This window comes from Hydra vulgaris, chromosome 07 (genome assembly GCF_038396675.1).
Source record: "Hydra vulgaris chromosome 07, alternate assembly HydraT2T_AEP".
Classification (NCBI taxonomy): Eukaryota; Metazoa; Cnidaria; class Hydrozoa; order Anthoathecata; family Hydridae; genus Hydra; species Hydra vulgaris.
Window position 1 is genome coordinate 1,129,642 of NC_088926.1, and position 25,369 is coordinate 1,155,010.

The 25,369-nt window shown below is 27.7% G+C and overlaps 1 protein-coding gene across 1 annotated transcript; it reads right to left on the minus strand.

Moving 5' to 3' along the window:
- Positions 1-19,682: 19,682 nt before the first annotated feature.
- On the minus strand, positions 19,683-25,237 carry LOC136082221 (uncharacterized). Its single transcript, XM_065800758.1, has 6 exons — positions 25,131-25,237; positions 21,403-21,610; positions 21,162-21,261; positions 20,307-20,877; positions 20,032-20,230; positions 19,683-19,882 (listed from the first exon to the last, which is right to left on the minus strand). Exons 2-4 carry the CDS (start codon positions 21,596-21,598, stop codon positions 20,466-20,468), a joined length of 708 nt encoding a protein of 235 aa, XP_065656830.1. The 5' UTR covers positions 21,599-21,610; positions 25,131-25,237; the 3' UTR covers positions 19,683-19,882; positions 20,032-20,230; positions 20,307-20,465.
- Positions 25,238-25,369: the final 132 nt, after the last annotated feature.

Genomic DNA, 25,369 nt, shown 5'->3' on the forward strand with positions numbered 1-25,369 from the left:
TTTCTTTCAAATGCAGCTCCAAAGTATTCTCTATGATAATAGCAAACTGTTGTAAACAATTTTTCACAATCAAATAAACCAGCTCTCCATAATAACTCTTGTTTTTCAACACTTGAAAACGCTGATAGATCTAAAAGACCTTGTCTTCTTGTTAAACCTTGCTTGTGGCAATCAATATTACATTCTAATCCTATAGAACACTTTTCCATAATTTAAACTTTTTAATCTATTCATCTATAAAAATCTGATTTTGAAAAATTTTACTAAATAAATTTTTTTAGAAATACCATTCACATTATTTAGTTTATGGAAAACTATTTATACAAATTATTTGTTAGGATGTTTCATATTATATGACTTCCTTATATATATATATGATTAAAAGGTAATTAAATTTTATTTTATTTACCAATCATTTAGTATAATTTATAACATTCATTAATTAGTTAAGTAAATATAAAATTGCTGCAAAGTAATAGGAAACTAATATTTACAACACGAAATTTTTGTTTAACCTTGCTTGTGGCAGTCAACATTACATTCTAATCCAATAGAACACTTTTCCATCATTTAAAGTTTTTAATCTATTCGAAAAATCTGATTTTTATATATTTTACTAAATAAATTTATTTAGAAATACCATGAACATTATTTGGTTTATAGAAAACTCTTATTACAAATTATTTGTTAGGATGTGTCATATTATATGACTTCCTTATATATATGATTAAAAGGTAATTAAATTTTATTTTATTTACCAATCATATAGTATCATTCATAACATTCTTTAATTAGTTAAGCAAATATAAAATTCCTGCAAAGTAACAGTAAACTAATATTTATAGAATGAAGTCTAAACAGAAGCAATAAAATAAAAATGGGGGAGGGGGAAGGGAAGCCTCCCTCAGGTACCAAATATTTATAAATACGTATACATTTATCATTGCCCTCAAAATGACTTAAAAAAAACTTTTTACAAAATTAGGAAAATTTTCGTTTTTTTTTTGAAGGCGGGGGGGCCTACCCCAGGTACGAAAAATTTAGAATTTATATTTATATACATCTATTATTGCCTTCAAAATGACTTTGAAAATGACTTTTTACAACCAGAAATTAAGACATAGCTAATTTTTTTATAATTAAGTTAGCAATAAATTTTATGCTGACTCAGCATTTATATACAAGCTTTACTTGAAAGGCTGAATTTAGAAAAGTCAAAAAATGCAATAATATATTTTTAATTAATAGTGAAGTTTGATACCTATATTGTAAGTTATAGTAATGCCTAAAAAGAAATTATCAAGGTGACATCACAAATTTGACCGTCAAAATACCCCAAAATAAATGCCATTATTATTCAATTTACATGTACTTAACGTGGTCTAAAAATTTTTTTAATCTAGTATTTGTATCCGCCATATGGAAGATTGTCTATGTACCAAATTTCAGAATGATACCTTATTTCGTCCATTAATTATTGCTATTTAATGACAAAAATACATTTTGCAAAAAATGCTGAGTCAGCATAAATAAGAAAATTGAAACCTGAATATCTCAAGAACCGTAAGGGGTTGGAGGTTCCAAATTTTAAATTTTCTTAATTTTTATAAACCCTATAACATATAAAAAAATTAGCAAAATCCCAAACATAGGGTGACATGACCTGGATGATTTGACATGGAATTACCCAAAAGTAGTTTTAAACAAACTAGCCAAAAAGAACATATCTAAACTGCCATCAGCCGCTGTAAAATGTAGGTTAATGCAGGAAGCTTCAATTTTAGGTCAATTTCAAGTTGCGGAAGCAATGCTTGAAAATAATTTGATAAATAAAAACTCTAATATAGGCAATTGTTTGCATGGTGATGGTACTCAGAAATACCATAAGCATTATCAAAACTTTCAAATTACTACAACTAGTGGGAAAACTTTATCTTTTGGTCTGTCAGAAGTGGTTGGCAAAGATGCAGCAACTGTTTTGCAAAACTTTACTAATATAGTAGATGACATTTGTGACGTTGTTAGCAACTCAGCTACTGAAAAAGAAATTAATTTTGCTAAACTAATAACATCAATAAAATCAACAATGTCTGATCTTTCTTCGGTTAATCCTCTGTTTAACTCACAGTTAAAAACATTAAGGGAAAAACTTTTGCCTATTGCAATTAGTAATTGGGATTTTCTTTCCTCAAACGTCAAAGACAATATGTAGGACATGAGTAATTTTTTCTGTAAACTTCATTTGCTTGCTAATTTTGCTTCTGAAACTGATAAAGTTTTAAATTCTTTTGAAAAAATTCTGCTTCAAAATGATTTTGAAACTGTTTTTGCTTTTAGTGGTAAAGAATGTGGTGCTGTACGGTTAGTTCGTACTACATGTAAGGCATTTCATTCAAGGGGTAGTGAGGAAGCTGGTGTTGCATCATGGTTTAATTCTTTTCTTTCCTCTCGTAACGATAAATCTTATTTTGTTCCAATTATTGGAAATCGATTTAATATTTTGTATTACAATGCAGCTGCCCTATACTATCATAAGGATTCTATAACAGAATTTCTTAATGCTTGGCCTAACCCTAATAATTTATTAAAAGCAATTAAGGAAGATATCACAAGTCTTGTATTCATTGCTGAAGTCCGTGCATTAGGTATTATTGACAAACTACTTACTGGTCCAATGTGGAGAATTATCGAATCACTTGATAGTATATTATTTTTAAACCCCTACCTACTTCGCTTGAAAGTTAGACTTTCATCTCTTTGTATCGATGCATCTTCTTTATTGTTTGCTAATGGAAAAATTTTTGAGGATACCAATCTTCTTCATCAAGATGTGGTTTACACCAAGCTGTTTGAATGCACTCAAAATGATGAGTTTGATTCTTTAACTGTTCAATCACTTGAAATTATTTTCCACTCAACTCTTGTTATTTTGGAACGTCAGTGTGCTGATCAATTACCAGGTGGTAGATATTGGAATCCATCTAATTCTGTTTCTGAAGCTGCTGCTAATGTCTCTGTCACTAATAAAGCATCAGAAAGCGACTTTGCCATTTTGGATTTAATGGTTCGCACAAAACCCAATGCAAATGTTCAAACTATCCAGGCTTTGACAATGTGGTCTCAGAACCAAACATTAGAATAGCTTAATAGTAAATCAGATAAAGAAAGAAAACAATTGCTTGAATATTCAAGAACTAAAGTAACATTAATGAAAAGCAAATATGATGAAAGAAAAGAAGCTCTTAAAAAAGATAAAGCTATGCACCTTCTAGCAAAGCAAGAAGAAAAAAATCGAGAAGAAATTAAACTACAACATAAAAAGGTTGCAGCTTGTAATGATTTGATAAATTTAAATGTAAGGGCATGGATATCATTAGAGGAAGCAGAGAAAACAGTTTCTAATATAGAAGAGCCATTGAAATCAAAAGTACTCCTTGCTCAACTTAATTTTTATCGCATAATCTTATGTGTTGAATGTGACAAAAACATTTTTGTAAAACAAAAGTAGAAAGAAGCAAAAGAATAAACTTGTCTTCAGAGGAATTATATCAAAATCTTCTTATTGTTATTCAAGCAAATTTAACACCAAACAAACAATCTTTAAGTAATAATATAAGTAATAATTTAAAGCCTCGTACAATACGTGATGCAGCTGTTGAAAACAAAAAAAAGGAATTAATGGAAAAAATTCAGGATGCAAGACTAAACAAACTAATAGAGCAACAAAAAAAGCACTCCTTATCAAAATTTATTAACAATCCATCTGATTTTGTAGGTTTTTCTATACAACATCGTGTTAGAGAAGAAGATGCTCTTAAAGTATCTTGGGAACGTGCGCAAGTGGTTCAAATTGATCAATTAAACGGTAGAAGAACTACATACCTTGTTAAGTATGATAACGAACCTGATGAAGTATGGTCATTTCCTTTATTGATTGATTTTGAAAAAGGTGATCTTATTCTTTGTAGCTAGGGTTGCGAAGTAATTTTATTTAATGTAAATTTAGAATTATGTTGCAGTATATATTAATCTTATTTCTTTTATTGTTATGTTCCAATAGTTTGTTTTTACTGCATTTGAGTTCAGTGGTTTTTATCTTTACAAATAGTATGAATCATATCTGATATGTTTATCTGTACCAATTTTGTTTATTTGTTATTGTTTATTTGCAGCTTAACTGCACATTTTTATTATTAAAAAAAAAAAAAAAAAGCTTATGCAAAAATACTATTACTTTTACATTAACTGCCTATCAAGTAAACGAAAGAATCCAGAATTGGAGGGCTAACCTTAGGCTAATTTACTATTACTTTTACATGAACTGCCTATCAAGTAAAGGAAAGAATCCAGAAATGGAGGGCTAACCTTAGGCTAATTTACTATTACTTTTACATGAACTGCCTATCAAGTAAAGGAAAGAATCCAGAAATGGAGGGCTAACCTTAGGCTAATTTACTAATACTTTTACATGTTTTTATTACACAATTTTAATAAAAATATTTTATCTGAGTTCAAATAATTTGCAACATATAGTCAAATTTGGGTACATTAATAGTGCGATAATTTATTTCAAAGACAAAACGATTTAAAATATCTATTAAAAAGTTTAAGACAAATAGATAGATAAGATAATCCGTATAAGTATTTCCATGTGTCTGTTAATCTATGTAATCTCAATTTCTTAATACAAGAGGGGGGGTAATAAAAGTGGATGGGGGTTTAGTCAAGATTTAATGAACTGGGGGAGGGGAGGATCAGAATTTACACTGAAAGTTTTATTACTTATCATAAACTAGTATGTATTTTTTGATTTTTAAAGCTGATTTTTACTAATTTTTTTTTAGTTTTTAGATATAATTTTTTTGTTAAAACAAGTAAAAATTAATAAACGGGAGGGGGTCTTAATAAGCTTAGTGTGGGTGGCAAAGTTTCCCAAAAATAATAAATGCCCCCCCCCCCCCCCTTGAGTTAAGGACTCGAGAGTACACAATCAAATAAAGCCAAACACAATGAAATAGAACAATTCAACGAGTTTTTCATTCATTGTTTTTAAAATTTTTAAAAAGTTAAAAACCCTAACCCCATTAAAAAATATAACATTTTTTATATTATGATAGGTGCTGAAAACAATAAATTAGTCGAATCAGTAGACTATAAGTGGTTAAATCTTTTTTTGAATCTATAGCAATACTAAAATTATTAACAAGTTATTGACTAATTTCTTTTTTTGTTTGTGTAAAAATAAATTTTAGATTTATTTTTATTTTGTACGTATTTTGACGTTTTCGGCGTGTTTTATTTGGGTCCACGTTGTTCAATTAATAATTTATTAAAGAAAAATAAATTAATTTAAGTTAATATTTATCATCAAAGTTTTGTTACGCTCAACGTATTATAAATTAAAACATTTGAAAATTTATTTTGTGTCAAAAAGGTTTAAAACATATTCAAACATATTATACAGTTATTTGACTACTTCATGGTACGTCTGCGTTAACCCCCTCAAAAAATTCTACTTATGAATTGTTCAAATAATTTAGATTTACAATTTATTTTCTAATAAAATTTTATTATAAGTTAGTTTACGCAACTTTTTACGCAAAAAAAAAAAAAGATAAAAAAGTTTTTTTTTTCGGTGCCAAAAATTGAACGAGATACTTTAAGAAAATATTTCATAAAAAGTCTACGAATTGAAAATATTAAAACACGTATATCTTTGGAACTAAATAAGCTACAGAGGTGGTTGAAACCATTTTGAAAAGGAAATATATTAAGGAATATAATGCCATTAATATAAAAAATATTTACAGTTGCTATAAATATTGCGTAAACTCCCTAATAAAATAAAAATTTAAAAAATGATAAAAGATGATGAAAATATTAGAAAAAAAGTAAAAAAAATACGTTATGGGAACAAAAAAAACATATCCCCGTAAATGCCGACTAGGAGTATATATATATATATATATATATATATATATATATATATATATATATATATATATATATATATATATATATATATATATATATATATATATATATATATATATATATATATATATATATATATATATATACATTGGCTATTCTAAACCGTTTTCGACAGTGCCTAAAAAATGAGGACCTTATTTTTTTTTTCTTTTTTACGGCAAATGTTTTTTTTTCACAGAAAAACGCCGCACAGTGAGTCAGAAAGGTGAAAAAACGGCAAAAATTATATAACTATCATATATAATTACGTGATACATCAATATTATCGTATTTTGGGTAAAAAAATTTAAATTTTCCTTTAAAAATATTTTTTACGCGTACCTATGACGCGTAAGGCATGCGCATACGCGTGTAACTGTCTTTTACGCGCGTAAAATATAACCTAAATAGAAAAATCGAATTCCTTGATCCAAAATACCATATAAAAGAATACCACATACTTTTTAATCTAAATATTTCTTGTGCCTAAGGCTCGTACTACTTACGCGTATACGCGTTAGAGACTTTTACGCGCACAATCACTGACTTAATTTAAAAAAATTAAATTCCTCAAACCAAAGCATTTATTAATTAAAAAGAAAAACTGGTTCGAAAAATATTTTAATATTATATAATATTAAAATATATTAAAAACAAAATAAATATTTATTTTGTTTTTAATATATAGTGTTTTTCCATTTTCAACCTTGTATTTTTTAAAACAAGTGTTTGATATTACAGGATCACTTCTAATCAACAAGTATTGGTACTGGTTTTTCATTCATTTCTAGATATCTTGGCTGTATTGTTTAATCTAGCTTTGCGAATTTCTTAATTTAGAGCCTCTTGTGACTCTTCAGAGAAGTAATCAATTGGCAGTTCTAATGCCTCAGATATTTGCACACCATGTTCTAAGAGTTTATGAACAGTTGGGGGAATCACATACCAGCAATAGTTTTTGAGTATAAGAGCTGTAGTTTCATAGCAATACTGGCCAAAACTTTCAGAGTTCAACTCATAACAGGAGCATACTGCTATTAGGATTGTCCTCAATCTAATAATTACATCTACTGCCACTCCCGTTATATCAGCGAAAGTTTCAGCATTTTCAAATGCTCTTCTGGCAGTGTTTCCATCGTTAGTGTTGCCAAAACTCTGTTTGGGCATATCAACTATAAGACTTAGCTCTTCTCTAAACCTCAGTTGAATGTTCGTTTTTTTACTTTTTACTAATGCTTTTTCAGCAGGGGATTTGGCAAAGTATTTTTTAATGTCTAATTTATATCCTAAATGTAAAATATATTCAAAACATCTGAGCCAGCAATGCAGAGTAGAAAGACCCAAAGATAAAGCTTTTTCATTGATTGGTTTAGATCAAATCTGATGGGTTATTAAGTTCACTGGGCTTAGCTCCGCAAACATTACATGATTGCGAGGACAGAGTGTTAGTGAGGGCATTAACCACTTTACCATCAAACATGGTTAAATCTAGTTTGAACTTAAATGTGATAGTCGTATCCGGTTTGCCTTCCTATACTTCTAACTTTACTTCAAACTTGACTAGTCTATTTATTTCTGCTTTTAAAAGTTCATATTCATTTCTTATCGATTCTTCCGTTTCTTTTTGATATTGGAGATGGAGGGGTCTACAGTAATGTGTACTAGAGGGCTTTTTATTTAACCATACATTTTTGTTCATGATGGTTAATTTAAGTGGAACAACAGCTGTCTGGAAAAGACTTTGTTCATTAACTTGGGCTTCACCAATATTTGTATCAGTGTTTTTTTGTTTATAGACACTTTGACTGGAGGCACCATCAAAACCACCTTTAAAATGAAGTAGACCTTTAAACCTCCCCCCAATTTCAGCAAACATTCTCATAGAGTCTTGGCATTCCGTAAAAGTTAATATCCTTGTCAGAGTATGATTAAACATACCCTGTAGAGAAGTTGAAGCAGATGTTTCTGTCACAATTAAACCCTCAGGATAACATTTGTGTCTCTCATTCTTATTTTCATGAAGTAAAGGATAAATATCTGCATTATGTATTATCGATGAATTTCTAATAATTTGATACTGTTCATCAGAAAGGTCACACTGAATTTTTAAGTTCAAGGCATCTTCGGTTTTCATTTTTATCGGAAAATTTATCTTTTTGATTTTATCTTTTTCAGAGTTTGTAGCACTTTTCACAAGATCAACGAAGTCTTTTTTGCTAGGATCTCTAGAGACTTTTTTTATTGAAGCTAATGCCAATGCTTCAGCAGGATATTCAGCCAATTTGGCAACCTTAAACAAGATAATATTTAATATTTAAGCTTGTAAACTATTTTTTTAACTGGGTTGAATTTAATTTATTTATTAATACCTTAGATCTTCTGCTTCTATCACATAAATCTTCCCAGTTCTTGCACTTTCTACCTGAACCTGATGCAACATTTTTTTTGTTAACAGTAACATCTTTGTTCAACCAAGTTCGCTCGTGTTCTAAAAGTCTAGAGAAGGTTCTTGCATACTTCCGCAACTTTGATCGGAATTTACATTTATATATTATTAGAATTTTCTTTAGATTTATCATTTCAGGTTTTTCAATACTTTTATAGTATAGACCCTCCAGTCTACAAAACTCACATAGAAGAGCCTCGAGTAAGTTATCATTATTAATTCTTAACTCTTGAATTATAGGAACTAAATGTATTCTTTTCATGTTGAATTTAAGCAATGAACTATTTTAAGTTATTTTATACACAAGTTTTAATTTTAAAACGTGCCATCAAACGTTGCATATATTGGTTTTTAAGGTTTGATAATTAGCACCATTTGCATGAGCATGAGTTTTTTTACGAATAGGAACTAAATGTATAATTTGTGTAATGAATGAAAGCAATGAACTAATATTCGCTACTTTATACGGCAAGTTTTAATTTTTTAATTAATATTTTAATTAATTTTTATATTTATAATTTTTATGTTTTAATTAAGATCTTATATATATCTTATATATATATATATATATATATATATATATATATATATATATATATATATATATATATATATATATATATATATACATATACATACATATATATATACTACAGCATATTTATGTAACAAATTGTTACCATATTTTTGTTACATTAATTTTTTTATTTTGTTTTTATTTTTTATTGTTTTGTTCTTTTTATTACATTTTAAATTAGCATTTCATTACAATATTTAAAATACAAATGTATAATAATAATAATAATAATAATAATATATATATATATATATATATAAAAAGTATATATATATATATATATATATATATTATATATATATATATATATATATATATATATATATATATATATACTTTTTATATATATATATATTTTATATATATATATATATATATATATATATATATATAAAGTAATATTTATAACGTATATATATAAAATAAAAAATATATATTTATATATATGTAAAACATATACACATATATATATATATATATATATATATATATATATATATATATATATATAAATATATACACATATACATATACACGCATATATATATATACACATATACATATACACACACATATATATACATATATATATATATATATATATATATATATATATATATATATATATATATATATATATATATATATATATACATATATATACATATATACATATATACACACATATATATATACCTATGTATATATATATATATATATATATATATATATATATATATATATATATATATATATATATATATATATATATATAAAAGCGAAATATACGAAAGCGTAAAGCTTTCGTCAAGATAAGACGCTCTTTTTCTTTAAAAAAAATGGCAAAAAGTTTAACAATCACGCAAGTGAAAGAGCTATTAGAAGCCTATGAAAATACTTTATTAAAAATCTTTGGAGAGAAAATTGACAAACTGGAAGGAAAAATAGATCAATTAAAAAATGAAAATATATCACTAAAAAATGAAATTGCTTTAATAAACAACGGGATGAATTTTCAAAACGAACTATACGAAAAAACCATAAAGGAAACGAACGAACTTAATGAAAAACTAAAAAATCATATCAAAGAAAATGAAAAAAAAATTTCAAGCGAACTTTTTATCGACAAAATTGCTGAATTAGAAGATCGTAGCAGGAGAAACAACTTGAGGTTCGAAGGTTTTGAAGAAAAAGACAACGAATCATGGGAAGAAAGCGAGTCGAAAGTAAAATGTTTTATTAAAGAAAAGTTAAATATAAAACATGACATACAAATAGAAAGAGCCCACAGAACTGGAAAACAAAAAGAATCGGGACAAAAAAAGCGACGAACAATAGTTGTAAAGTTCCTTAACTATAAAGATAAAGAAAAAATATTAGATCATTACAAGCGACTAAAGCTTTGGAATGAACGAATATATCTCAACGACGACTACAGCGAAAGAACGATTGAAAAAAGAAAAATACTCTTTGCAAAAGCCAAAGAATTAAGATCCTCAGGTAAGTATGCAAAAGTAGTCTATAACAAACTGATAACACGCGATTAATGATATCAATAACGAAAAGAAATTCTTTAAACCTGTGCACATGAAAAAATAATTATAAAAATGAATGACTTTCAATCGCTAACCTATAATTTTTACGAAAAATACATTATATCAGATGAAAACGCAGACCCAGATGTAAATTTTTTTAGTGATATGTACACTGACAGTTTATATCATTACCCCAGCACCATTAAAGAATTTCTTTTTAAAAATATAAATGATATAAACAGTGAAAAAATCAGAATCCTCCACATTAATATAAGGAGTTTAAGCAAAAATAATGAAAACTTTCGGCATTTTCTAGAAGAAACTGAAAACATTTTTAATATTATATGTGTTACGGAAACTTGGTGCTCTACTTACGAACTTGAAAATAATTCTAATTTTCATCTTAAGAATTTTGAATTAGTCTCATTAGAAAGACAAACAAATAAACGCGGTGGAGGAGTTTTGATATACGTTAAAGAAAACTTTGCGTATAAAGTTAGAAGCGATTTGAGCGTTTCTGACGAAGATAAAGAGATCGCAACAATTGAATTAATTATTAACAAAGGAAAAAACATACTTATAAGCAGCTGCTATAGGCCACCTGACGGCGCGTGCGAAAATTTTAGCTCTTATTTGCAACATAATATAGTTCACGCTGGTAACAACGAAAGAAAAAAAAACTTTATAATTGGGGATTTTAATATGGACTGTTTTATTTATAACGACGACAAAAAAGTGAGAAGTTTCTATGATGAAATTTTTTTAGCAGGCGCAGTTCCCCTAATCAATCATCCAACTAGAGTAACTAAGAATTCTGCTACCCTCATTGACAATATTTTTACTACAGACATCTTTAATAACTCCATTCAAAAAGGTATCATAAAAACTGATTTATCGGACCACTTCCCTATTTTCCTAACCTTTAACACAACATTATCTAATAAAATTAAACAAAATAGAACTGTAAAAAAACGTATTTACAACGACAAAAAAATAAATGATTTTAAACATCAACTATCATTACTTCACTGGGGGCATATCAACTTTAATGAAGATGCAAGTAGTATTTATAATAAATTCTTCGAAACATTCTACTTAGTATATGACGCAAACTTTCCAGTATGTGAAAAATTAATAAGTCATAAAACCTTTAACAGTCCTTGGATTACAAAAGGCTTAAAAAAATCTTCAAAAATAAAGCAAAAGTTGTATATAAAATATTTAAAGACTAAATCTTCCGCAAATGAAAAAATATATAAAAATTATAAAAATTTATTTGAAAAAATTCGTAAAAATCTAAAAAAAAATTATTATTCTAATCTGATCAATAAATTTAAAAATAACTCAACGCGCACCTGGAAAATAATAAAAGAAATAACAGGAAAATCAAAAAATCACTTAAGTTCTTTACCACAAACTATAAAATTTGAAGACGTAAATATAAGTGAACCGAACAAAATTGCATACATTTTTAACAAATTTTTTACTGAAATTGGAACCAATCTCTCTAAAAAAATTCCTACGACCGAGAGTTCGTTTGAAGACTACTTGTGTCCTATAAATAAATCTTATTATAACAATGAGTGTACTTCTGAATTATCCCAGGACGAGCTTGCTAGAGCCTTTAAATCTCTAAAAAGAAATAAAAGTATTGGTGCTGATGAAGTAAGTGGTAACATAGTCATAGATTGTTATGAAAGTCTGAAAGATATTCTTTATAAAGTATTTAATGCATCTATAAAACAAGGAGTTTTCCCGGACCAATTGAAAATTGCGAAAGTTATACCAATTTACAAACAAGGCGACAAAACAAATATTAACAGCTATCGCCCAATTTCGGTTCTATCAACTTTTTCAAAATTATTAGAAAGAATAATATATAATAGAATATTTAAATATTTTGACCAAAATAATATACTATATACCAAACAGTTTGGCTTTAAAAAAAATATTTCAACTGAGCACGCAATTATTCAATTTGTTAGGGAAATCTCAGAATCTTTCGAAAAAAAACAATATACCCTAGGAGTCTTTATTGATCTTTCGAAGGCTTTCGATACCGTTGACCATAAAATATTGCTTAAAAAGCTCGAATATTATGGAATTAATAACAATATGCTAAAATGGTTTCATAGTTACTTATCAAATAGAAACCAACCTGTTACCTCTAATGATGGCCTTCAAAGTGACTATATTGAAATAACCTGTGGTGTTCCACAAGACTCTATTCTAGGTCCTCTTATGTTTTTAATTTATATTAATGATTTAAGTAAAGCAGCTAATCTTCGGAGTATTATGTTTGCTGATGATACGAATTTGTTCTTATCAAACAGTAATATTAATGAGCTGTTTTCTGATATGAAGAACTTAAATGCGTATCTGAGTGGTTTAAATGTAACAAATTAACCTTAAACCTTGATAAAACAAAATACATTCTGTTTCACCCTATATCTAAAAAACGTTTTTTACCAACAACCATGCCAAAAATTCTTATTGATGAACTTGAAATAAAAAGGGAAACTTTTACTAGTTTTCTTGGCATTTATCTTGATGAGAATGTTACATGGAAACCGCATATTGACTACATTTGCACTAAAATTTCTAAAAGAATAGGAGTCCTCTATAAGTCAAGAAATTATTTAAACAAAACCATTTTAATCCAACTCTATTACTCATTTATACATAGTTATATTAACTATGCAAATATTGCTTGGGGAAGTACAAGCAAAAGTAAGTTGCGTACTCTTTTCCATCGTCAGAAACATGCAATACTCTTAGTTTGTTTTGAAAATCGACTTACGCATTCAAGGTTTTTATTTAAAAATATAAAAGTACTTAATATTTATGAAGTGAATGTATATAAAATATTATGTTTTATGTTTCAATGTAAAATCAATCCGTCATTACACATTTTTAAAGATTTTATTACTTTAAAGACAAAAAATAAGTATACACTACGAAATGATAACTCACTCTATAAACCCTTTTGTCGAACAAAATTCAATCAGTTCTGTATAGCTTATCGTGCACCAAATCTCTGGAACAAAATCATTTTACCTAATTTTGACTTATCGATTACCTTCCCAGTCTTTAAAAAGAAATTAAAAGAATTCATTCTTTTTAATGACAGTATTTTGAAATACTTTTAAAAATAAGTAATTTATATAAATACGCTCTTTGTTTTTGTATTTTGTCATTTTTATTTGTTTATATTTATTAATAGTTTAAGTTATATTTTATTATAACGATTTATGGTTCTGGCGACAAGATCATTAGATCTTCTATCAGATACCAAGTTTTTATTTAAACTTTTTTTATTTTGTTATTTTATTTTTTAATCTTATTGATGTGGTGATTAAATTCTCTATTATAATTTATTAAAAGTATAAAAATTCCAATATTTGTAAACGTAAAACTTTATTTTAAAAAAGAGGAGAATATAGATATAAAAAATGTATGTATGTATGTATGTATGTATGTATGTATGTATGTATGTATGTATGTATGTATGTATGTATGTATGTATGTATGTATGTATGTATGTATGTATGTATGTGTGTATATAAATGTATGTGTGTAAGTGTGTGTATTTATGTATGTGTTTACATACAAACAATAAAAAAAAAAAAATAATAATAATAAAAAATAAAAAATTTATCACACCTGAACACATTGGTCAAAACAGCAATTTCTTAGTATCTACGCTTTATTGATTGTCAAGAACTTGAAACGATTTAAAAGAAGAAGAAGAAGAAGAAGAAGAAGAAGAAGAAGAAGAAGAAGAAGAAGAAGAAGAAGAAGAAGAAGAAGAAGAAGAAGAAGAAGAAGAAGAAGAAGAAGAAGAAGAAGAAGAAGAAGAAGAAGAAGAAGAAGAAGAAGAAGAAGAAGAAGAAGAAGAAGAAGAAGAAGAAGAAGAAAAAGAAAAAAAGAAAGAAAAAAATAAAAAAAAATAAAATGAAGTGCTATTTTATTAAAAATGAAAAACGAACATTACGATGAAAGAAAAAAAGATTAATAAATTTCTTAAAAAACTGAAGATATGGATGTGTAACAACTAAAAATAATTGTGACTTTGTACAAAATTATAATCGGATATAAAAACTCGAAAAACAAATTTCTAGCTAAAGACACACAAGTTCTGAAAGTAAACATTTTCACCACAAACAAGTTATAAAGATAAAAATGTAAGCTATGTAAACTTTATTATGTAAATATAAAAAAAAAAAACAAAAAAAAAAAAAAAAAAAAAAAAAAAAAAAAAATATATATATACATATATATATATATATATATATATATAAGATTTAGCGTATTTACATTATGCAAAGATACAACACATTTTAATATATAATAAGCTGAAGATTTAACAAATACATTTTACATTTATTTTTAGTAGAATTTTAGAATGTTGTCCATAGAGAGAATTAATTTTTTTAACTTAATTTTAAAAACAGGAAGAGTAATAGAAGAATCAAAGTTTGGTAAACTATTTTATTCCAAAGATGGGGTGCACGATATGAAATACAAAATTGATTGAACTTAGTTCAACAAAAAGGTTCACTTAAAAAACTAAAATTTCTTAATGTGTATTTATTTATTGGTTTTAAAAAAAAAGGTCGTTAAAAACAAATAAAGATAAATCGTTGTTCCATATAAAAGTAAAACATAAGACATTAAATACGTTCAGTTTATAAACATCTAGAACCTTCATATAATCAACAAAATATTTTGAATGTGAAAAGCGATCCGCATAAATAGCTACGCGGATTGCATGTTTCTGACGGCGATAAAGATGTTATAATTTACTTTTATCCGTACTTCCCCAGGCTATGATTGCATAATTTATATAATTGTGTATAAATGAATAATAGAGTTGGGTTAGGTTTTTTTTGTTTAGATAATTTCGGGCTTTGCATAAAATGCCAATGTTTTTAGAAATTTTTGTGCTTATATGATCAATATGTTTTCTCCAAGTAATATTCTCATCAAGATAAACACCTAAGAATTTTATAACAGTATCTCTTTTTATTATCGTTTTATCAAATTTGAGGCAGATTACTTGGTAAAAAACGTTTTTTTGCGCAAGAGTGAAAGATAATCCATTTTGTTTTGTTAATATTTAAAGTTAATTTATTAGCTTTGAACCAATTAGAAATGAGATTGAGTTCTTTGTTTGTAGTTGAAAAGAGTTCATAAACATCAGTATGCGATAAGAAAAGATTAGTATCATCAGCGAATATTATACTTTTCAATTTGGAAGCATTGTTTAAGTCGTTTACATAGATTAAAAATAGTAGTGGTCCGAGAATAGAACCTTGTGGAACACCACAGGTTATGCTCAGGGGTTCACTTTGCTGACCATCATTACTACACACAAGTTGATTTCGATTTGTTAAATAGCTTTTAAACCATTTTAAAATTTTATTGTTTAAACCATAATGTTTAATTTTTTTGATTAAAATTCGGTGATCGACCGTATCAAAAGCTTTTGATAGTTCAATAAAAACACCTAGTGTATATTGAGATTTTTCAAAAGATTCAGAGATGTTATGTATAAATTGAATAATGCATATTCAGTTGAACTTCCGTTTTTTGAAACCATACTGATTGTCATAAAATAAGTTGTTGTAATTAAAATAATTGTATACTCTGTTGAAGATAATTCTTTCTAAAGTTTTAGAAAATATAGAAAGAACAGAGATAGGACGATAGTTACTGATATTGGATCTGTCGCCTTCTTTGTGGATAGGGGTAACCCTGGCCAGTTTTAAAATACGTTCAGGAAAAATACCTTGATGAATTGATTGCTATGAACAATTAAAACATTTTTTAATTGTTCGTAGCAATCTATAACAATATTTCCGTTTATTTCATCTGCACCAGGTGCTTTTTTTTTTTTTAAGGATTTGAAAGCTTTTTCAAACTCATCAAATGATAGTTCGGCAGATAATTCTTCAGAGCAAATATCTTTGTCAATAGGTACCAAAAAATCATAAAATGAGGTTTGGGTATTTGGTATTTTTCTTGACAGAGTTGATCCAATTTCAGTGAATTATTTATTGAATTCATGAGCTATTATTTGCGGTTCATACAAGCTATTGTTATCGACTTTTAGCATTTGTGGCAAAGAGCTTGAGCATGTTTTTTGTTTTCCAGTAATTTCTTTTAATACTTTCCAAGTGCTTTTTGAGTCATTTTTAACTTTATTAATTAATTTTGAATAGTAAGTTTTTTTTAAATTTTTTCGAATTTTTTCGAAAAGATTTTTGTAAATTTTTTCGCTAGCTGGTGTTTTTGTTTTCAGATATTTAATGCATAGCTTTTGTTTTGTTTTGGATGGTTTTTTGAATCCTTTGGTAATCCAGGGATTATTAAAGTGTTTTGTTTTTAATGTAACTATAACAATTGGGAAATTAGATTCGCAAATAGAGGTGAATGTTTCAAAGAACTTTTCATAAAGGTTGTTTGCGTTTTCATTAGAATTTAAGTGTTTCCAATGTAATAATGAGAGCTGATTTTTGAAAGACTCAATATTTGATGGTTTAAAAAAACATTTTTTTATAACTTTATTTAATTTTTGTTGTGGTTGGTCAGTGTTTATGGTTAGAAAAATAGGAAAGTGGTCTAAAATATCTGTTTTTAAGATGCCCAATTTTATATTACTGTTGAACAAGTCTGTGGAAATAATATTATCCAGCAAGGTTGCTGAATTTTTTGTTACTCTAGTTGGACGATTTATTAAAGGAATTGCTCCAGATTCAAAAATTGCATCATAAAAATTTCTAACTTTGTTATCGTCGTTGTAGTCAAAACAATTCATATTAAAAAAGAAAGTTTTTTTTCTTTTCGTTGTTACCTTTCGCAATAACTTTTTGCTGTAAAAACATGTTCAAGTTCTCGCTCACGCCATCTGGCGGTCGATAACAACAGCTAATTAAAATGTTTTTTTTTCGTTCATTAATAATCTCAATTGTTAATATTTCTCCATCGCCGTCAGAAACGCAAAGATCATTTCTACTGCAATGCCTAATATTTTCATGAACGTAAATTAGAACTCCATCACCACGCTTATTTATTTGCCTTTCAAGAGAAATCATTTCAAAAAGAGAAAGATAAAAATTAGAATTTTTATTAGTGTCGTTTGAGGTAGCCCAAGTCTCAGTTAAGCAAATAATATTAAAAAAGTATTTAGTTTCCTCAAGTAAATTTTGGAACTTTTCAAAATTACAATTAATGCTTCTGATATTTACGCGTAGAATTCTAATTTGAACGTCGCTTTCCTTGTTAACATTCTTAAATAGAATTCCTTTTAATTCACTTGGATAATAGTAAGAACATTCGATTTTTGTATCATGAAAATAATTAATATCTGGGTCGGAGTTTTCGTGTAATGAAAAAAATTTCGTTTCAAAAAAATAAAGGCAAGAGTTTCAAAGTCACTTTTTAAAGCCTTTTAAAATGGTTTTAAAGCACTTTTTAAATGATTAGTTATAACAAATAAATTAAAAAGGAGTTCTTTTTAAGAACGTACACATTTACTTCATTTACGAAATTCTCTAGAAAAATTTTTATCATATTTTATAACTGCATACTTACCTTCGAGTCGCAGCTTTTTGACTTGATCCCACAGCTTTTTCGGTTTTCGATCGTTTCTTTAACGAAATCCTCATTAACATAAATCCCTGTTCCTCGCAAGTTTTTTGTAGCATTACGTATTTTTGTTTTGTCTTGAAAATTTAACAACTTTGGGACAATAGTTCTTGGTTTCTTATCTTCTTTAGGTGGGCCTATTCTATGAGCTCTTTCTATAACTATATCATTTTTAATTTTTAGTTGGTTTATGAACATTTCCTTTACTACATTTTCGCACTCAGCCTAATTTTCATTTGGTGTTTCATATATCCCGTGTTTTCATAGAGACCGGTTCTCTAGATCTAATGCCTTTTTATTTAAATTGTTTATTTCTTTTTCATAACGATTCGTGATCTTATTTAATTTTTCCGTGATGCTTATTTCTTGAAAGTTAAAACTTTCTTTAAAATCGCGTAGGTCTTTTTCTATGCACAAGACTTTCGATTTGTTAGTGTCTACTTCTTTTTCAATTTTATCTAATCGCTTAGTGAGTATTTTTAAATTTGCACTCATTATACCCGTAAAAATTTTTTCTTGATCTTTTAACAGGCGCTCCGTTTCTTTTCAAATACTCTTTTTTTGTTCTTCGAGTTTGTTTGTAATTAATTTCTCTATATTTTTCAATGTAATTTCCATTATTTCTTCTTTTACTTTATTATGATCAAGTTCTTTTTATTTTATTAAATTCAAATCAGAAACAATTCTGTTCAAATTTACCAAAAAAAACAAAACAAAAAAATTTGCCAGAAAACAACAATTAGAAAACGAAAAACAACAACTTTCAAACATCTTCAACAACTGAATATATTGAATTATGAACATATTGACTATGTTCTTTATTCTTTTTTCTTTGGTGATTGCTTTGTTAACCACGGATTAAAAGAAAAGTAAATTGATGCCCAATTAAGCCGCCATCTTTGCTCGCCGTAAACCGTATAACTTTACTGTATAACAGAATAGCATGACCAGTCAACAGTCGCCAATCCATTTGATCGAAAAATTTTTGGAAAGTCTGTTGGTATAATATGTTTTGTGAACTATTGCATTTTGATTTCACGCAACTTCTTTAATATACCCAGCAAACATGCCTTTATCGGACCGCCGTGTTGCCGCCGTCGGCATTATATGCTGGCACGACGCTGGCGTCCGGTGCCGGTGCCGCTGCATTTTGCTCATCGGTTCTATGGCGGCCCACCATCCACAAGCCACTGATGGGCCATCATCGAACCGGCAGAATCCCCGAAAACAAACCTTCCTTGGACCACCGCGTTCCCGGCGTCGGCTAAATATGCTGGCCCAGCTTTGGCGCCCCGTGCCTGTACCACTGCTTACTTTTCTTATAGCTCCTATGGCGGTTCTTCGGCGGCAAAGCAGCATTGTATGTTGCACTAATTTTATAGCATTGTTGCACCTCGCGGTGCAACAATGTATGTTGGTCAACATTGTATGTTGCACTAATTTTATAGCATTTTTGCACTTCGAGGGAGCGAATTCGAATAAAATAGTAAAAAATTAGTCATGAAACTAAAATAATGCTATTATTAAGATATAAAATTTATTCTTGCGGTTCGTCATCATTGTCGATATCAGCTCTTCTCTTTTCGATAAAAGTTCTTCTTTTAACAATTCGGTCTGGCGCTCCTCGTAAAAATCGTACAATTTCTTTTTGAAAATCACACTCACTAACTGTACTTGTAGGCGGATTCCTTAGCACGGCTCCTTAAAATAAACATACGCGTAAGAGATTTTAAAATAAAAATAGCAAGTTTACAATTATTTTATAACCTATAAAATTATCTCCGACAAAACAAATGACATTTTCTCAGAAAGGCATGCTAATATACCTGCATAAACAAAAATCAACTCACTTTCAAGTACACGCCTACACTGCGATTCTTTTAATCCAAATTTATTTTTTATATCCAATTTAAGGTCAGCTTCACTTCCTTTACGTTGACCACCGGTCCAATTAAGCTGACAACAAAGTTGATTTGTAAATAGAGAAGCAGACATTCTTCTTACAGCATCTTTCAGGTTGTATCCGCCTTTGCTAGCTACAGCAATAACCTATATATAAAGATTGGAAATACTTTGTAGCAAAATATTTTATTATGTTTATTAATATTTAAAACAATTTACTTACTAAGTTTGAAAATACTGTCTTATCGTTCTGTATGAGCTCTTCAAGTGTATTCAGCTCTTTTAAGTCGTTAAGAGGTAAGTATAGCTTATCAAAAATTCCTTTATCATTTTCCCCCGCAGTTAAACTTTGCAGCAATTTTGTATTAATTTCAGTTTGACGTTAAAGATCTTTCAAGCAAACTTTGATCTCCATAACAACATTTACTAATGATGTTATATCAGTTGGCAAAATGTTCAAAGATGCAGAAGGAACGACAGGATCATTAAATGTATTTTTTTTAAATATGGGTTGTGTTGCTTTCTCGAAATTGAATTGACAATTTGTTACTGATGACAATTGATCTGTATTATTATTTGGTGAAGATGATAATAAACCTGGAGAAGTTACTCTATTAGTAAGTATATCATTTCGAACCAGTTGGTTTGGTATTGCCAATGATATCTTAGGAGCTTCAGGTAGAATGTGTCTCTTCAATAACTTTGTCATCTTAGCTTTGCTTTGCTTATAGCTGTTATTAAATTTATTTGTGTCATTATCACTCTCGTCCTCATAATACCAGTAATCGTTCTTTCTGGAAAAAAAAAGTAAGTTAATGCAGAAAATAAGTTAATGTTTTAGAAATGAGAATTTTTTATTAAATACAAGAAATTCTTATCTACTAAATTCTAGTTTTATAAACTGTGCAGAAATTCTATTGAAACTAGATAAAACAAACAAAAAACTAGACAAAAAGGTAATAAAAAAATAAGTAAAAAATAATAAAAATAAACAATTCTCAAGTAAGAAAATGAATATTAAGAGAAAAACATCATTAAAACTATTTCCATAAAATCAAAAAACTGTTAAAACATAAACCTTTTTTGGCGGCTTTGTGTCTTATGCTCTTCATCTTCTGTTTGTAAATCTGAAGTATCTTGCGCAACCACCAATTTTTTACAAGCTTTTTCATATGTTTCTGAATAATAAATAATTTTATTTAATTTCATAAATATTCGAGAGGTGGTTTTAATATTATCTGAAGATGGTTTAACTTAGTTTGCCCACTAATTATACAAATCTCTTACTTTCTGAAAAAAAAAGTTTTAAAAGATTATACCTGTTCTATACATGATGGAAATAGTGTCCTTTGACCAGGTGTCATCTGGGATCTCCCCGGCTTTTCTTGATTTTTTAATTCTTGCATCACTAACATATTGTGGCCAATAGCATGAACAATCATCCACTAACCAATTGTCTGGTATAACATACATTGAACCTTGTTCGTTGAGAAATGATACAACAAGGTATTTCATTTTTCTTTCTTTCTAAAAATCAAAAACACTACTGGGTTAGGGTTAGGGGTTAAGGTATTACGGCTAACCCTAATCCTGATGAGTAAATATTAAAAAAGATTCATTGCTGTCGAATGAATATATTGCTAAACAAATATTTATTTATGATTTAAATGTTATTAGTAAAAAAAACTAAACAATCTACAAACAAATCAAATAGTAATTAATATTTAAAAATACATTCTATAATAGCAAGCAATGAGCAGCTTTTTTTATAAAACCTGGTATACAATAACTCTAGTGCCTGCTTATTTTCTTCTTGACATTAGACTTAATTAACTTATAATATATTGCATAATTTAGTGAAACTAAATGTTTTTTAAATTATTAATTAAAAAAATACAATTTGAAACAAAATACAAATTAATTTTAAATATATTTTGAACTTATAAATAATCCATTACATAGACAAAAAAAGCTTTTAAAAATACAAAAGTGGGAGTGCAGCATATTTTTGGTTGTAAGGCAAAAGTGCATACTTCTTATCAATGTTACCAATAGAGCAAGACTTTGTATTGTCTGATAAATTACAAACTAAGTATATGCCAACGGATGATGAGTTCCAAGGATATGTGAAAGTGTTTCTACGCTTTCAAATGTGTTGTATAAAACTAAAATATCACCATCTTTTCCATATTTTTTAACTATGTTTTGCACAAAAATAATTTCACCAGTTTTCAATTGACAACAACTGTCACCCACAGTACACTTGATACAAAAATCTCTTAAAATCACTTGCTTATGCTGAGATTCAATATCTGTAATATCGTTTGGAAGCCTAACATTCTGCTGCTGTTTTAATATAGGATACTTTAATTCAACCGCTTTTAGTATTAATAAATTTTTTTCATGCAATCTTCGTTTTACCTGTTGTAATGGAAAATTTGGCTTTCGTATTAACTTTTTCAGCTGACCAAGATAGTTTTCAAATGGAAACGCAGATATGTTGTCTAAAGGTCCATACTTGATTGCATCTTGGCACAAATGTGAAAGTCCATGCACATTATAAGTTATCATTTCTGGACCATATATATCTGAGGTATGTTTTATGAACAGATTAAGAAAAGTATCAGCACTGACAGCATGATGTAAACATAATTTTGGACACAATAAAATTCTCATAGCAACAGATAATAACAAGAAGTTTTTATACATGGCTTCATTTAGTATATCTGCTAAGTATACAACACCAGTATATAACAAGAACTGTCTGAGTTCGGTTGCTTTCCATCTTTCAAATTCAGACACAGCCCTAGGCTTACGAGCAAATTCTTTTGGTATATACTTGGAAGCACCAACCAATCGAACAGAAAGTCGTGTTGAATCTCTTGCACTTAATCTAACATGCAAAGGACCTTTCAACCATATGTAAAGCAACTTTCTTACCACTCCCAAGCAGACAAGATGCATATAGTCATGAGGAAACTGTGTTACCATTCCAATACCAAGTTCCAAAAGAACAGACTCCCCATTGTGATGTTTTTTTTGAGTCATGTTAAAAAATGACTGATCTGTTCGAAGTTTAGCACCTAAAATAGGAAAGGTTACCCTTCCTATATAAAAACCTTTTAGGCAGCACTTATCACATCCGAAATATCCTCCATGCCCTTTGCATGCTTTTACAAATGCTCGTGCTGGACTATCACAAATAACAGCTGATATACTAAATTTGTATAATTTTCCACAGATAACAATTCCAGAAAGTAAAAGTGCTTTACTTTCTTCAACAAACTTTTTTAGAAACTCGTTGCAGTTTGATGGTTTACTTTTACCATAAAATAAACCAATTATAAATGGAGATTTGTTTTTCTGAATATTGTTTTGATGATACTCAATTAAACCCAATATTGGCCAAAACTGACCATTAGAACTTTGAAACAAAGGAAGACCATCAATATTTACTTGTATAGATATACAATTTAAATCATTAAAAAAAATTAAATTTGATATAGAACTCTTAATTCCGCTTTCAACACCAAAGTGATAATACTGTCCTCCAGAAATTTTGTCTACAGACATAACCAATTTTGTTTGACGTAAAGTACGTGAATCATTTGGCAACTCTGGAAACCAATTTTGCAAAACTTTTAACAATGAAGACAAAGCTTTCTCTGTAATGCCAAACTCAATTGACCATTGTGCCAAATTAAATCTTAAATTATAATCAATATGTAAAATACTATCGCCAGAAGATTCAGTGTCGGACGATTCTGGATAGCAATCAGAATTGTTCAAAATAGAATCTAAGTTTGCATCAATTTCATAAGTAGAAACATTGCTTTGACATTGGACTACATGATTTCGTGCTATATCAGGACTAATAACCAATTGAAGATTTGCATTATCTGCAGTTTTTGGTAAAATGTTTCTCTGATCATCTGTGTAGTCATCTAAGAACCTCTTGACATATTTTACTACCATTCGTCTTTTTGTCCAATAACTCATTACAAAAGATAAATAAGTAGTTTTGTTAACATCATGTAGTTATTGTATAGTTTTAAGATTCCACTCAAACAAATTTAAGAAATATATATATATATATATATATATATATATATATATATATATATATATATATATATATATATATATATATATATATATTTACAAATACATCATAAGTTGCAAAAAAGTGCGCTTTACTGCTTTAAAAAAGTGCGCTTTAATTCTTCATAAAAAATGAGGGAAACAAAGAAGATGTCATCAGTTGCGCCTAATGCTGCATTTGTAGATGTATATATATATATATATATATATATATATATATATATATATATATATATATATATATATATATACATATATATATATATATATATATATATATATATATATATATATATATATATATATATATATATATATATATATATATATATATAGCATGTACAACTTAAGTTGTACATGCTATATAATAAAGCATGTACAACCTAAGTTGTACATGCTTTATTATTAAACACAAGGAGAAACTTCTCAACATAAGGAGAAATTTCTCCTTATGTTGAGTTTAAGCTATACAAATTTTTTTGTGAACTTTAAGCACATCTGAAATATTATGAAAAAATTATTATGAAGGAAAAAATAGATAGATGTTACTTATGTATTTCTAAGATCTTTAGTTACTAAAGATCTTAGAAATACATAAGTAACATTATTTAAATATTTTTTTTACTAAAAATTTACAAAGCTAAAGTTTAGTAAACTTTTTTAATTATAAATGGTAATGGGGTATATACCCCATTACCATTTATAATTTTTCAATTAATATATATATATATATATATATATATATATATATATATATATATATATATATATATATATATATATATATATATATATATATATATATATTAAAATAAAATTTTAACGTTAAAATTTTAATATTAATATTAAAAACCAACATTTTTTCATTAGAAGGCTTTAAATAATAACATAATAAATTTCAGTTGCCATAAAATATGAACTATATTTATTTACTTAAATTTGTTACCTTATAGAAATGTGTCCAATCAATTTAAATAATGAACAATTTGAACTTTACAATAAAACTTTACTTAAGTACTTAAGTTCTAATTTGAACTTTACAAATTTCAAATTAAAAAAAAAACAGCGTGAACTTAAGTTCACGCGTAAGAGTAAATTTACACTTCTCGCCAATTTATTTTCTAGTTAAGGCACTACAGATATCGGACCGCCATGCTGAGTTGCCGCATTCGGCATTCTGCATAG